The 17,248-nt window shown below is 40.3% G+C and overlaps 1 protein-coding gene across 2 annotated transcripts in view; it reads right to left on the reverse strand.

Annotated features, from left to right (window-relative positions):
• LOC126419065 (ankyrin-1) overlaps window positions 1-17,248 on the reverse strand; it is a 155,726-nt gene that overhangs the window by 88,173 nt on the left and 50,305 nt on the right. For both annotated transcript variants that reach the window (XM_050086144.1, XM_050086143.1), the window contains exons 4-5: window positions 10,747-10,939; window positions 6,970-7,190 (exon numbers count right to left, since the gene is read on the reverse strand). In XM_050086144.1, the coding sequence (XP_049942101.1) occupies window positions 6,970-7,190; window positions 10,747-10,939 (414 nt within the window). The remainder of the gene's footprint in view (window positions 1-6,969; window positions 7,191-10,746; window positions 10,940-17,248) is intronic.

The raw sequence follows: 17,248 nt of genomic DNA on the forward strand, positions 1-17,248 counted from the left end.
AGGCATATCATTTATATAAGTAAGAAACAGCAGTGGCCCCAGCACCGAACCTTGGGGAACGCCCCACTTAACAGTGCCCCATTGGGACTGAACATCACTACCACTCTCAATATTGCAGAGAATTACCTTCTGCTTTCTGTTCTTAAAGTAAGAAGCGAACCAATTGTAAGCTACTCCCCTTACTCCATAATAGTCCAACTTCTGCAGTAATATTTTGTGGTCAACACAGTCAAAAGCCTTTGTTAAATCAAAGAAAACACCTAGCGATCGCAACCTTTTATTTAATCCATCCAAAACCTCACAGAGAAAAGAGAATATAGCATTTTCAGTTGTTAAACCATTTCTAAAACCAAACTGTACATTTGACAGCAAATTATTTGAATTTAAATGCTCCAGTAACCTTGTATATACAACCTTCTCGATAACTTTAGCAAACACCGATGGCAGAGAAATAGGTCTAAAATTGTCAACATTATCCCTGTCTCCCTTTTTATAAAGTGGCTTCACTACCGAGTACTTTAATCGGTCAGGAAACCGACCACTCCTAAAGGAAAAGTTACAGATATGGCTAAGTACTGGGCTAACATACATAGAACAATATTTCAGTATTCTGCTAGATACCCCGTCATATCCATGAGCGTTCTTGGTCTTTAGTGATTTAATTATTAACTCAATCTCCCTCTTGTCAGTATCATGGAGGAGCATTTCAGGTAACAGTCTCGGAACACTTTTTTCTAAGAGCGCTACATGATTCCCTGTTGGGACTAGGTTTCTATTTAGTTCACCTGCTATATTCAGAGAGTGATTATTAAATACTGTACATATATGCGGCTTATAAGTAACATGGACATTCCCACTATGCACTGATTCTATATCCTCGACCTGTCTCTGAAGACCAGCCACTTCCTTTACGACTGACGATATGGTTTTAATTTTATCCTGAGACTTAGCTATCCTATCTGCATACCACATACTTTTTGCCTTCCTAGTAACATTTTTAAGCACCCTACAATACTGTTTGTAATGGGCTGCTGCATTTAGATTTTGACTGTTTCTAACATTTTGATATAATTGCTACTTTGTACTACAAGATATTGTTATCCCTCTAGTCAGCCACCCAGGCTGCTTGTTTGTGCTAGTACCCTGTTTTGAACGTCCTAATGGAAAGCAACTTTCAAAGAGCACGAGAAAAGTCTTGAGGAAAGCATTATATTTATTGTCTACTGTATCAGCACTATAAACATCTTGCCACTCTTGTTTCTTGATAAGGTTTACAAAGGTCTCTACAGCAACGGGATCAGCTTTCCTAAAAAGTTGATAACTACAGTTAACATGTGTTGCAGCACAAAAATATTTTAGAGTTAAAATTTGTGCATCATGATCTGAAATGTGGAGATAATCTCTAAAATTGTTGCACACTTTTGCACTCAAAATCACTCTATCTCATATGCACTGAAACAACTTAGAAAGAGGAAAAGTAGCTAAGCATGAAATTAATGTCACTGGCTGTCCACTTAAAAAAAAAACTTGTGTGAGCCAATCATTCCATGAACAAATTAAAACCATATCCTCAAAAATCTTGGGAAAAATGTTGGACAATTCACAAAACTTTAAAACTTGGCGGAAGTACATTCATTTGTACATAACTTAAAATAGAGGGCAGATCCAGCAGCAAAGCCCCTGCATTCCACTTGTCAGAAAATAAAAACACATTCCAATAAAATGTGATGTACAGTGATCTGTACACCACAAGCACCATACACTGGAGGGTCCTTTCACCAAAGCAGGAAGCCAAGTGTCGTAGGCTGTGCCCTATGTGAAGATCTTGTCCTTTCAACATGCTAGAAGGACATGTGCCATGACTTTGTTTTGTGCTTTACTAGACAAAGCTTTTCAACATGCTAGAAGGACATGTGCCATGACTTTGTTTTGTGCTTTACTAGACAAAGCTTGTTGCCTATCACTTCCAGCCACTTGGCTTCACATCAACACACGACTTTGTACCTCAACAGTGAGGTGATAGCATGCAGGGGAATGGCACACTGAAACAACTGAGGGTCACGACACGCCTCCTTGGCTGCTAGATCTGCCCTCTTAACCCCACAATACCCATGTACCCTGGCACCCAGCAGAAAGATACCTCCTCCCCAGTCTTTGTAGCTGGAGGAGGGCATGCTGCATATTCTGGACTACTTTATATGCTGGGTACAAACATCTCATAGAGTGAAGGACGCTCAGAGAATTGGAAGGAACAGAAAAGAAATTTGGCACTGGAAGTACGACTTGTCTGCTCTAGTGTCCACAAGATCGCATATAATTCTGCATCAAAGACAGTAAATTCTTGTGGCAGTCCGACCTTGGGGAAATTATCTGGGAAAATGATAGAGCAACCAACCCCTGTTTAGACTCATCCGTAAAGACGGTCACATAGTTGTGGTGCTCATATAAAATGTCAGAAAATATTCCATTAAAAACAGAAGCAGGAGTGCAATCTCTCCTGTATTGCACCAAATCTAAAATTATCCTGAGCCTCCACAGTAACCAGGGCGGCAGACAGTGAAACCCAGGATTTGCGATCATACTTGCTCCATATCATGTGACTCCAGCATACGACACACATGGATCCCAAACAGCATTGTGGCTCATGGATGGTTGGAGAAAAAGTGTTCCAGAGGTGGACGAGCAATAGTATGTTATGCAGGTGAAGTCGGAGCTGTGAGAAACTTAAATGCCTGATGTACCATGACGAACTGCCACAAGATGGTGAGTGGTGGTTCCCCAGCCTCAGCACAGAGACGGGATATGGGACTGGTCCTATAAGCAGCCAGGGTCAGCCAAATCCCTTCATGGTGGACAGCGCCGATGATTCAGATGATAAAGCCTCACTGATCCATACACCGTGCATCCTGAGTGCAGCCGTGAAAGCAAGAAAGCCGTATAAAACTGGAGAAGACATGCTCTGTCTGCTCCCTGAGATCTGTGGCTAAGGAGCTTAATGATGTTCAGTGCCTTGATGTTCAGATTGCTGAATGGCACTCATCTGACCACTAAGGTACAGGTCACCTCATAAGACGGCCTGAAGGCTTTGGGATGGCTACGTCAGTGGCATGATGGATCACTCGTGTGATGTAGTCCACCAATTCCTGGATGTTGTTGTGGCATTCAAGGACAGCCAACTGGCTGACTGAACAGTACACAGTTAGCGTCAATTATCATCCATCTCAGTAGCTTCTGTTCCAGTAGGTGGATCCACAGTGGGAAGTAGTCACTGGAAGAAGGTCGATAGTTGCTTCCCACTGTGCTGACTGGCTGGAGAGCAGAAAGAGAGGTCAATGGCTGAGGATGACTCAGTAGCAGTCAATAAATGAATGGGATTGCCCATGTTGAGGATGCACAGTTCCTGAGACTCAACCCCTGGGGCAAGTATAGTTCGAGCCTCATAATACTGTGACCAATGACCTCGCTGTTTGATCCCCTCCCCCAAATCAATCAACCAACCAACCAACCCCATAATACATTATGGGCACTGAAATAGCCCAGTAGGAAAAATGGATGGAGAAGTTGTTCAATAAGGCTTGCGAGAGTCTCAGAGTCTACTGCACCCTGTGGAGGTAAATACATTGAGCAGATAGTGGTCTTCTGACCCAAATGAACTGCAGTGGCTACTGTTTGTAGGTCAGTAACGAAAGAGAGAGCAGGGGAGTGGTGTGTGATATTGACAAACACAGCAAAACCTCCCTTAGCTCAGTCCCCAGTCAGATCATCCTTTCGATGGAGGAGACAGCTCAGCAGCACGGGGCATCAGTGACTTTGAAATATGTTTCTTGTAAACACAAGGACAGGGACCTGGAGTTTCAGTTTCTCCACATGAGTCCTGAACCCATTCATGTTCCACTATAGTATGGGAGCCATCTATCACAACTGTTGTACTTTCATCCTGTCTTTCTGCCAGGGTGGGGAGCCCGTAATGAGTGAAGTTTCAGCTTTGGAACATGATAGCTGCCCCAGGCTGGTTTCACACTCCACTGGCACTGAATCAGAAGCAGCAAAGCTATCAAGGTGAATGATATCGACAGTATCTGTGGTGCAAGCTTCCCATCTGCTTTTTTTAGAATGGGAGGACTTTGGAGGAGGTGCCGCAGCAGCATGGAGGCAGTGCCATATTTTTTACCAGGCTCTGCCTATGGAGGTACTGGAGGGTCCACAATGGTGACAACTGTTCCTTCGTCTGATGTTCACAGGAGGGCTATGGGCTCTGAAACAACTGCAGCTTGACATGTGCACTGACAAATGCAGGTACTAGTGCTGATGCTCCATTTGCGTAGAAGCATTTGCTGTCAAAATGGGCTTTTTAAGGGCTGAAGCAAAAGATGTAGTGAATGTGGGAAGCTGCATGGCCTTATAGATCTTCTTGGCCTCTCCATAAGGGATGTCTCAATCTCTTGTATCTTTCATTCTTCAAGGAAGACACAGCAATCACTACTCCAGACAAGCTGATCCTCAGAGCAATTGACACACTTTGGAAGGGAAGAGCAGCCAACACTAGATTTTACAAGGTCCCCATCCACCCTTTTCAATATATTTTGCAAATCAACAATCCCTTCTTTAGCCCACTTATCCTTCAATTTATCCTTGGGAATGTTGACAAGATCTCTACAAGCCAAAATACTTTTGCTATAGTTTAAGGTGTAGTGGAGCTCTGTTTCTATGGCATATTCCCCAAGGCACTTTGTTTTCCAGAGGTTGGGAAAACTAGCAGTTTCAACCAACAGCATTTCATTGTGCAATCACTTGATGGATTTCAGAGTACCTGTGCCACCAGCAGTCCATACTTTCTGCCAGGAGGAGCAAATGGCTGGTCCCCAAGGGGAGCTAGGGAAATAAGCCTTATTCAACTGAGGTGCAGCAAGTTCCACAAAAGTTGCCCGCTAAAGACTTCAACAGCCACGAATCTAATCAATGCGCAGCACACATTGAGATTGATGGGGTTTCCATTCTCATGATCCAGGTGGTCAAGCCAAGATCCCTGTCCCTGCCATGCCATACAGTGGTCGCTGAAGCGTGCCCATAGCTTATGATGACAGGGGATTGGCAGCACTTAATAGTCCCCAGCTCGGGAACCCTGTGGTCACCAAATGAATGCTGAGCCCCTGAGGGCTTGTGAGGAAGAGGATCGTGGTAAAGGAGAAGACTGCTTTTGACAGATGTCTTCTACAACAGCTTCATTTAGCTAACTTGAACTCCCTCTCCAAGCTTCTGCTGTTGTGGCAACTATTCATTGTACCCCTCCTCCATAATTATCACATTCACAGCCTAAAAGAGGGCAGAAAAGGATCCTCTTGACAGAGAATTAAGTTCTGGACCACTTCTTAAACACAGATGATGTGTATCAACATTCTAAAGACTGTCTATTGCTCTCTCACTTATAATAATGAAGTCAAGTTTTGTTCCCCGTGGCAATTCATGTTGTCAGCATAACACGGCAAAAAAAGTAGTGGAAGTTTGCAAATATATTATCTTGTCTTCATCATGGTGAGCACAACCACCTTAAATTTATTAAATGAAGGTGACATTTTCTGAGTTTAGGCTGTTTTCATTTAAACCTCTTCTTCATTTCACAACATTATTCCCATCTTAAGTGCACCGACTGTTTGTCAAACCAAACCGAAACAAATGGAACATCACATGAATATACCACCATTTTCATACATATAGCACATTATTCTAGGACCCTATCCCTCCGTTAAGTTACGCTCACATCATTATGTCTGCATTTCATGACTAATATAGCTTGCATTTTATATACCTAATCACTCAATAATGGCATAAAAAAGGGTAAACACGTTGTGGGACAAAGAAGAAGTCTAACTAAATGTATCATTTTGTACCCAGAATGAGATTTTCATTCTGCAGCGGAGTGTGCGTTGATATGAAACTTCCTGGCAGATTAAAACTGTGTGCCAGACTGAGACTCGAACTCAGGACCTTTGCCTTTCACAAGCAAGTGCTATATCATCTGAGCTACCCAAGCACGACTCACACTACGTCCTCACAGCTTTACTTCTAACAGTATCTAGTCTCCTACCTTCCAAACTTCACAGAAGTTCTCCTGCAAATCTTGCAGAAGGAGCGCTCCTGGAAGAAAGGATGTTGCAAAGTGAAGTTTGGAACATAGGAGACAAGATACTGTCAGAAGTAAAGCTGTGAGGACAGGGCGTGAGTCGTGCTTGGGTAGCTAAGATGGTAGAGCACTTGCCCGCGAAAGGCAAAGGTTCCGAGTTCGAGTCTCACTCTGGCACACATTTTTAGTCTGCCAGGAAGTTTCATATCAGCACACACTCCACTGCAGAGTGAAAATCTCACTCTGGAAACACCCCCCAGGTTGTGGCTAAGCCATGTCTCCGCAATATCCTTTCCACCAGGAGTACTAGTTCTGCAAGGTTCGCAGGAGAACTTCTGTGAAGTTTGGAAGGTAGGAGACGAGATACAGTCAGAAAGCTGTGAGGACGTGGCGTGAGTTGTCTTGGGTACCTCAGATGGTAGAGCATTTGCCCACGAAATGCAAAGGTCCCAAGTTCGAGTCTCGATCCGGCACACAGTTTTAATCTGTCAAGAAGTTTCGCATCATTTTGTGTTTGTGACTTAGCATCTTACGCAACTATTGTTGTCACATCCCATATTATGTATATGTATATTATATATACAACTGTATCAGTCTGCTACTGACATTCCATTCCCTGGCCCAGCTACTTAGTCAGTTTCAAATACTGTAAATACTGTCCTTCTATGGCACATACAGTTACAGGCTTCAACAAATTATTTCAACTGCTACTCCCAGGTGATTTCATCAGTTGGAATACATTAACACATCCTCAAAAGGTCACACCTCTCCTTGGCACCAATTTAAAATATGCTGTCTCTTTTGGAAATATTCTCCAACAGAATATTGCATACTGCACATGTACTTACTTTATGAGCAGTTCGAGGAATTTTATGTGATGCAGTGCTGCTTGATGTATAGGATAGTACTCATCATAGCACTGATTAATTTCATCCGAGCGTTCTGACACAAGATACTTAACACAGTTCCAGGCACCACGCTCACAAGCAATGTGCAATAGTGGGCGACGCTGTTGCCATGGCAACCAGTGATCCTCACACTGTTGGGTCAGCAATTCCAGGATGTCTGCCTGAAAAATAATACCACAGTTACAGCAAGTGCATCAACAAGAGGCTAATTCAAGTGAATTCGGGACCTCTTACTATAGGCAATTTTCCACAAATGACTACTCTGTGAAGTATGTACTTATTCATACTTATTACAATCTACCCTTCAGCTGCCTGTTACCTCTTTACTTACATATTACATGTGAGTGAGCATTACCTCTCTGTTATTTCTCACATAATAAAGTGAACATCCACAATCGATGTTTCAGTTACTCATTGTGGATGGTATTAAAAAAATACAAAAGATAGATAAACTGGGAGAAATAAGATTGGGGTGCACATACTATTTATGTCAAAGTCATTAGTGAAAGCACTATCCCAGATTGGATAAGGATAAGTCATGAAATTGGCAGCATTGGGGCCATTTTGCAATACGACTGCGGAACTGTAGAAAATCTTAATCAGGGCAGCCAAAAGAAGATTTCAAACCTGTCCCACCCAATTATAAGTCTAGTATCTTAACCAGTGTGACACTGGTCATCTTAGAAGTGTAGCTCAAAAATTAACATGCAGATAAAAACTAGATACTCACCAAGTGGTGGCAGAACACACACATAAAAGACAGTTGTAATTGGCAAGCTTTCGGAGCCAGTGGCTCCTTCTTCAGACAGAAGGACTGGAGGAAAAGGAAGAGGGGTGAGGTAAAGGACTGAAGAGGTCTAGGAAAAGGGGGAGATTTCAGGAAAGTCACATAGACTTCTCCAGTCCTTTACCTTCACCCTTCTTCCTTCCCCTTCAGTCCTTCTGCCTGAAGGAGCCACCACTGGCTCCGAAAGCTTGCCAATTACAGCTGTCTTATGCATGTGTTTTGCTGCCGATTGGTGAGTAGATTTTTTTATCTATCCAATTAAATAATTTTGTCAATAATTGATTGTTTTTGTTGTTATAGATAAAAACTATGATACAAGAAAGATATATAGATTGAAACTAAATGAGAAAAAGTTTAATTGAAAGGGGAGAGAATGCACAATGCTAAACAGCAATGCCAGTTCAACTCTGAATGTGATACACAAGGAGTAACTACTCTCTAACTATCAAGCTGCGAAAACATATTGGAGCTGACAGGCTAACAAATGTGGAAAACAGACTGTAAATATCTCAGTTTCACAACTTTAAAATAAAGACATGGTGTGGGGAAAGGTGAATACAAAATGTTCAAATGAAGGAAAGAAAAAAAAAAGTTCTCTAGTACCCAATATCAGGTGAGAAAATGATGCATGCAAGTAACTGTAAACAGGAAGGAACTGTCATCTCTTGCTATTTCCTACACATCTGATGAAGAAAGTTGTTAAGTTACAAAATCTTGAGCTTCAATGTATTTCCTCCATTTGGATGTCTGTCACATCTACTTCCTGCTCCTGCCTTAGCAAATGGCAAACAGAATACGGACAAGAAAAACTACATAGCAAAGGTTGGCAAAATCCCTGATTTCAAAGTTGCAGCAACACATGAACAGCTGCAATATAATAGGAGAACTGAAGAAAGTTATGGGCATAAGTTGGCAACAACAGTGTGAACTTTCCTTGAAAAGCTTCGTGTGGGAGTACACACACACACACACACACACACACACACACACACACACACACACACACACACACAGAGAGAGAGAGAGAGAGAGAGAGAGAGAGAGAGAGAGAGAGAGAGAGATGTTGATGCTAGTGGATATATTCTGGCAAAGTGGATCATTGTTGTGACAGTAAAGAACATCTGGACAAAATCACTAATGCAGGCAAGGTGCATGCATACCAAAGGCTGGAACAAGTTTTGCAGTTCCTAAGAAAGAGCCAAATATTAATTGCAAATAAAAATAACTTACGCGATCTCTCATACACAAAAGACTGTGGAAAGAATATATGCAGCTGGTAAACAGTATGAGTTGTCTCACATGTGGCCCTGACTTTAATGTAATTTATCAATGGTGGCATTATGGCAGTAGTGGGTAGGTACATGGGTTAGATTATCCAGTGGGAATGATTGTGTTGGTAGGAACACTGGTGTTGAAAACTGGTTTTTGGACAAGGTCAGTGGGAAAATTTGCAAAAGAGGAAAGCATGGGAGAGGAATTTGGTACAAGTGTTGAGGGATTTAGTTTTGGAACATATATGTTTACCAGAGGCTCATAAGTTATGAGGAATGGTGACAGCTGTCGAATAGTATATCATGTTGCTTTTTGGTTGGTTAGATGTGGACCAAAGTTTGGAAATGAGCTACAAAAAATAGAGGTCAGCATTCATGAAGATAGTTTTGAATTTGGAGTATGATTAGATGGACTGTAGATGGAGAAAGGACTTGGGCTGATGAAGTGGAAGAATTGTTATACATTAGGAGCGCAAACCACAAAAATATTATCAATGAATTATGGGAAGTATAGGAATATAACTTCAACATGGTCCATGAAAAAGCTGCCAAAGGATAAGGACCCTCTTTGTTCCCGTGTAGCAATCCACATGACATATTTGTATATCCTTGGCTCTCAAAGATGAAGAAATTGTAAGTAAGACTGAAGTTTTTTGGTGTGGCAATGAGTGAGGATTGGTATGGGGGACAGTGTTGAAAGGAAAAAAGATCATACATATTGGGATTTTGTCAGCTTTGACAAAGCAGATTTCAGACAGGAAGGTGTTGGGAATGGATCTGAAACACTCCAGGAGTTATTAGTGTATTTAGTTTGGGAGGATTTTGGGTAATACGTTACAAGTGCTGCCCTGCCAGGATTGAAATGTATCTGGTTGGGCCTTTGAAGTCTATCACAATGGAACAGTAAGGGTGATTGTCTTTGCATACTTTAGATGATATGTAGAAGACAGAGCTGTGTGGATCTTTGCATACTTTAGATGATATGTAGAAGACAGAGCTGTGTGGATCAGAGGAGCTTTATAAGAGGCTGTTGCGAAACTTTGTGAGATCCTGTAGTTGTAATAGTTTTTCACAGTCCAGTACGGAATGATGGAAGGAGGTTCTTCATACATTGGAGTGTCCAAGAATTGATGTACACTTTTGACATATAACCCCCATGGTAAAGTACTCCTGTAATTGAACCCTTATCTCAGGGAGGATGATCACAGAATCATCTGTATTAAAATCACAGACAGCACAGGACTAAGTTAAAGTACAGTTTCAGGTCTCAGAAAAGATTTCACAAAGAATGTGAAAGTTACACTTGAAATGAGGAATATCTAAAGTGCTGGTGGAGACTGGTTTTGAGGGATTGGAGCAGGATTACCTTGGGGCTGAGGTCAAAACTGTTTAAAGCAAAAGTTCAATGGTTACTCTGTCTGTGGGTTTCATCTGGAAGGTGAAATGGCATTTCTAACTGAAGCTCTGAGTGAGTGAGATCAGATTCATACAAAACATGTATTCTGAATATAATGTCCCATAACAGTTAACACTATTTGGAATGTAAGTTAGTAGGATGTACTTTCACAATGGAATTTTCTGTTATTTCAAAAGAAATTATGCACTGATACGATATTTTTAAAACAAAACAAACAGATGGATGACGTTTATCTTACTCACTTGGTCACCATCTATAGCATAAAAAACTGCACTCTGCAGTTTGTCACTTGATCTATCAGCAACACTTTCATTGGGCACTCGGCATTTTCCACGTTCTTCACAGTTTTGATTGTGAGGTCCTGGCCAACACATACGTGCCTCCACGTCAATTCGAGCACCGTGCTTGAGAAGAATTTCAACACATTCCTCGTACCTATAAATATAGATCTTCTTGAATAAAAATGTATTCACAGAAGAAAAAATTCTTTAAATAGATGCCTTACTTTTGCACATATTATAGGTTCACATTAATTAAGAGTTTCCAGCCTTTTAAGATCTGTAGCTTTCCATGATACAATTAATGAACACTGGGGGGAAAAGTAATAATTTTGTAAGACAAACTAACATGTATACAATACTGTTTAAATGAAAAGAATATACCAAGCAGAATGTGCACATAATTAATGAACATTGCTCATTATGGACGTAAAAAAAGAAATATTTCAATGGCCCATTACATATGATAAAAAATGCATGGATACGGCAGCCAAAAGTGCCTCTAACCCAAGACAGTAACTTTTTATCTCTTTGAGTGCTTTTGGTAACTTCAGTGTCAAATACTTCACAAATCACATTGCAACTGATTCTAAGAATAGCTCTGTCAATGCACAACAGATATAAGATATTGGAGACACTACTGCAGACTTTCTCAAAAACTTTTTTGTGAAAGTTACTCAGGTCCAAATTTATAACATAAGAATCAGGAAGATCCAAAGAAACAACAGTTTGCTTCTCTGTGCAAATATACTGCAGATGTAAAAGTGCTGTTCAGTACTATTTAAAACCTGTTGTAACAATGAAATCATTGTTAAAGCATAATAATTTCTCTACAAAGGCTTAGTTCATAATAATACAGCCAGATAAGAAAAAATTAAAAAGAATTTGAAAATGATTGTTTTGTTTAAGAAAAGGAAAGTTGCTACTCATCATATAGCGGAGATGCTGAGTCGCAGATAGGCATAACAAAAAGACTGTCACAAACAAGCTTTCGGTCAGCAAGGCCTTAATTCAAAAATAGACGACAGACACAGATACACAATCACACAGACGCAACTCACACCTACATGACTGCAGTCTCTGGCAACGGAAGCCACACTGCCAGCAGCAGGACGAGTGCATGATGGGAGTGGCGACTGGGTGGGGATAAGGAGGACGCTGGGGCAGGAGGGGAGTGATAGTAGGGTAGGGCTGGGGGACAGTGAAGTGCTGCAAGGGAGTGCACAGGGACGAGGAGTAGAGAGGGTAGGGCAGCTATGTGCAGCCGGGAGTTCAGGGAAGTGATAGGGGGGAGGGGGAGGGGGAGAGGGAGTAGCTATCCTCCCACGAATACACATAGCTGCCTTACCCTCTATCCATGTCGTCTCTGCATGCTCCACAGCAGCACTTCACTGCTCCCCACCTCTACCCTATTATCCCTCCCCCTCCCAGCCACAGCCCCCACCTTACCCCCACCCCGTCGCCCAGTCATGCGTTGGTGCTGCTGCTCGCAGTTTGGCTTCATGGCTTCAGTTGCCGTGTGTGTGTGTGTGTGTGTGTGTGTGTGTGTGTGTGTGTGTGTGATTATTTCTGATGAAGGCCTTGCTGGCCAAAAGCTTATTTGTGACAGTCTTTTTGTTGCACCTATCTACAACTCAGCATCTCCACTATATGGTGAGTAGCAACTTCTTTTTCATAATATTGTATATTTTGTCCTGGAGTTTCCATTATTTGTTTCTTTTATTTGCATTATAAAGAAACAGTTCAGCAACTGCAATTATCTTAGACTGATTTGTAGAGAAATAGTATAACCCAGTGTTCCATCATTTAATGATATATTGATTTGTTACATGACCTGATGTAACAGATGTTTCTGTACAACCAGATACGCTATGGGTTTAATTTTCTCACAATATTTTGATAACAAACCAACTTGTCTTCAGCTATTGTGAATAACAACATTCTACAACTATGTACTCTCTGGACCTCAGTCAACCAGTTGTGCAATAATGGTTATGCGGCAATATTTGTAATTCTACAGAAAACTACTGCTGGCACCAACAATTAAGCATGGATATAAAAACTGGAATGATACTATTGCCAGGAATCAAATGTAACTACCAACAGCAGCAGCACTTGAACCATGCACCTACAGAATTTGTTGAATTACAGTTGAAAATTAAGCCAAAACCTAACTGGATGAGTGAAACTGTATGTGTTAAAAGTAACCACAGCTTATTTTAAAAAGTCTATCAATGTAAAGTCTTGACTAGTAGCACAGTGTACTACAGTTCTTTGATCAAAATGAGTGCAAATTTTTCTAATATATTAGAAACCCACTCAGGCTTCACACAAGAAGCATGAGTTATCTACAGCCACAAGGTTTATCTGGAGAAGAGTAATAAATTATGTATCACAAATCTTCCTTGTGAATCAGGCTATCTATTAATGATAACAGAATCAAAATTCCTGCTGTACTTCCTGAGATTGGCCTTCACATGCATACTGAAAAACATGGCAGGGACTTTAATCTCTAATATGTATAGATTTTGTTCCCCATTGGTGGAATAACTGACCGCCATCCGATCCTTGCTTACGAACATGAAACAACATTACCTTTAAGTCATTTGCATGATGGGAACAATCAAATTAAAACGATCATTTCAGTCAATTGCTGGAAAACAATTCAGGTGTAGTTTTATGTATCATTTGGATTATTCATTCATTCTTTTGAGTGAAACTAGTCAATGAGAGAAACTGAATGGATTTAATTCAGTCGGTTGTAGCTTTAGCTATCAGTTGGGCTATTTATTCATTCTTTTGAGTTAAAACCATCTTGTGGAAGCCACTGAATGAAAACAGTCAATTTAGTCAGTTATAATTTTACTTATCTGTACAATTATTATTCATTCATTACTTTCAAGTGAAACTGGTCTGCAGGAGCAACCGAAAGAAAACAGTCAATGCAACCTGGCGCATTCGTTTTTGAGTAGAAACAATCATTTTGCCACTGTTAAATCATCATTGTTCACTATGCTTCGTTATCACCTGACATCATTGTTATTGCCATTCTGATATTTGCTGTTTCATTGAGTGTCAATGTTTACAAGTAGGAATTATCCTAACAGTGAACTTTGTGACTGGATCAGAATGCCAAAGAGCTCAGTGGCATGGAAATGGAAGAAATCATATGACTGGGTAAAAAGTAATCCTCAAGGTAAATTCAGTGTGATACAATGTACCTGCAAGGATTATTCATATTACGAAACTAAAATTAATTACAGAAATTCATAGAAAACTAACAAATGATGACAAATATTTTTTGCAAAATACATGTTTGCAAAAAATGACAGCATGTGCTCGAAAAGCAAGTGATTAAGACACCAAACAGTTTTAAAAATTATATCATATGCTTTCACTTAACATCATTTACCACAACAGAACTATCAATGATGGGTGCAAACCATCAGGAAGACAGAGACAGAGCTTCAATAAATTTAAATAAAACTTAATTTCTCATTTGTTTAAACATATATTTATAATGTAGCACTGGTTATTAATCTTTTAGAATCAACCAAAAACATGTACCTAACTCCATAAATATAAAAAATTCATATTTAAGTAAATAAATATGTACATGTCGAAAACCCTTTATTTTTATCAATATGCTTCTTTTTCACCTCTCCTTTAACATATGTTATTTGTCTCAAAAAAAAAAACTTGGCAACCCTAGTCGTGGTTCAAGTATACCCACCAGAACTAAGAAATATGGAACATTACTTCACCCAAAACTGGAGAGTGAAGGAAAACATTCATACAGCTGGCATGGTCCAGAGACTAGTTTCATCCCGTTGTTTCATTCAACAACTGAAAAAACTGACTGAACAAAATAAAAAGAAGAGAAACAATAACTAGCCAATCAGTTGTTAAAATCAGTCAGTTGTCTCATCACTTATGACAGGATGCATGTGTATTTGGCAAGATAAAGCAATAGAGGGGAAAGAAACAAACAACTTATTTTTGTTGGTTGCTGATTAGTAACAACAAATCATTGGAAAGGGATTTATTACTTATTATTTGCTAATGGAAATGATGGAACACACTAAACTAAGGTGTATATAACATGTGATAAGGAAAAAATAAGAAACAGTATAGTGTGAGTAAATCAAACCAAAATTTAAAACTGTACAAATCTTTTATGTAACTGGAGGCAGAGGGGGGAGAAAGGAAAGGGAAGGAAGTAATGATATCAACTGCATTGGGACTTTGTGTAGAATAAGTGGTGATGAGTGAAAATGTATGCTGGATTGGGATATGAACCCGGGATCTCCTGCTTGCTAGGCAGTTGCGTTAACCGCTGTGCCATCCAGGTACAGTGTTGATCGTGAATGCGAGTTCCCTGGCCGACTCTCATTCCCACACAGTGCCACCTATCCACAGGCCCCCTAAATGTCCTCCATACTCACTACTTTTAGATTCCCACAGGAGGTAGAACAAAATGTGTATTCACGCTGAAAGTTGTGGATTTATTGCCCATCTAGGCAAATCAATAATAAGAGTGCACGCTGTCTGTTCATTCAGATATGTCTGAAAGAACGGACCCCACTGATTCATACAAATGTACAAATATTCTAAGATTTTGTTGAATTGTTCTATAGTTCCAGAGGTGATTCATAAACACAAATAATTAATGAAATTCCGTAAGTAATGGTAGGTGAGGTGTACAAAGTCATCTCAAGCATGAAGAAGGAAATGCAATTGGACATGACAGTGCTTTCCAATAAATGTTGGAAGCTAGAGAAAAGGTAAAAAAGATGAACTTGCAAAATTATTTACAGAATCTCTGCAGAGTAAAATGGCTTCTCAAGATATTCATTTAAATTGTCACTGACTGCACAGCAAACATTTTTTAATAAACAACTGGCTTTGAGGCTGATACAGCATAAATGACCATTTACATGTCCTGAACAATGTTATAGAAAGAAGCAAATAGTTCAAGAAAAACACAAACAGTTAATGACATTCCATAAGTAACAGCAGGTGAGGCAGAAAAAGCTGTCTCGGTGTGGATTCATCCACACTTCCATAAAATATGTAAGTACAGTGAAACATGTCACTGGTTCAACTGGTGTATTGAAAAACTCATATGTCAATGATGCAGGTTCCACATACTTCAACAGGATAGTGGGAAACTCATAATTCAAAGAGGAGTGAGACAGGGACATCCCATATCACTATTGTTAGTCTCAGTAGCTGCAGATGAAGTTTTAAGATTCTCATAGATATCTAGAACAAAAAATATTGACCAATCATTCGAAAAAAGACTAATCACTTTCAGCTACAAAATGGTCACAAGAAGTGACCACAAACTACTGTCCAGTATCTGATAACGTACTGCGAACTTATAAGGTGACAATTATTGCACTATATGAAAAAAAGTTAATTAGCTACAAACTACAGCATGCGCAAACTTTATTCAACATGTAAATGTCGCTACAGATAATCAAATTTAGGTTTTGACCTGTTTGATATGCCTGCTGTCATTGCCGATAGTGTGGTGCAGACAAATAGTAAAATTCTGCATGACCCACTGAAGTTTTGGAACATCGATGCTGTCGATGACCTCCTGAATGGCTATTTTCAGCACAGCAATGGTTTTGGGTTTATTGCTGTACACCTCATTTTTAATAAAGCCTCACAAAAAGGAGTCACATGTGTTCAGTTCTGGAGAATATGATGGCCTATTGAAGCCTATGCCAGTGGCCTTTGGGTACCCCAGAGCCAGCATGCAGTGCCCAAAGAGCTCCTCAACGACATCAAACACTCTCCTGCTCCATATTGCATGAACCACATCTTGTCGAAATCAGGGTCACTTTGGATAATGGAGATGAAATCATCTTCCAAAACCTTCATGCAACATTTGGTAGTCAACGTGCCATCAAGGAATATCACACCGACCATTCCATGACTGGACACTGCATACCACACAGTCACCCGTTGAGGCTGAAGGGACTTCTCGATCGCTAAATGCAGATTCTCTGTGCTCCAAATGTGTCAATTTTGCTTATTGATGAACACATCCAAATGAAAGTGGGATTCGTTGCTGAACCAAACCTTATTCAGATCAAATATCTGTTCATCAGTTCTGTGGCGAAACACAACCACTGTTCCACGGCCCTGGGGCTTAATGGCTGATGGGTTTGAATTTTGTATGGGAAGAGATGAAGGTCTTCAACAACAATTGGTTGCAGTGTCTTCCAGTTCGTTCCCACCTGTTGTGCAGTTCGTCTGATCGATTCCCCGGGGCTAGTTTTAAACGTAGCGCATGTCTTCTCAATGTTTTCCGGCAGTTTCACCCTTTTTGGACAACTGACATTGCCAACACTGTCATCACGAACACTATCCATTCTCTCAAACTTGCGAATAAAATTCTTGGACCGGTTGTCTTCAACTTGAACTCGACTGCAAACTTCCTTTGAGTCACAAT

Source organism: Schistocerca serialis, chromosome 9, assembly GCF_023864345.2.
Source record: "Schistocerca serialis cubense isolate TAMUIC-IGC-003099 chromosome 9, iqSchSeri2.2, whole genome shotgun sequence".
NCBI classification, from domain to species: domain Eukaryota; kingdom Metazoa; phylum Arthropoda; class Insecta; order Orthoptera; family Acrididae; genus Schistocerca; species Schistocerca serialis.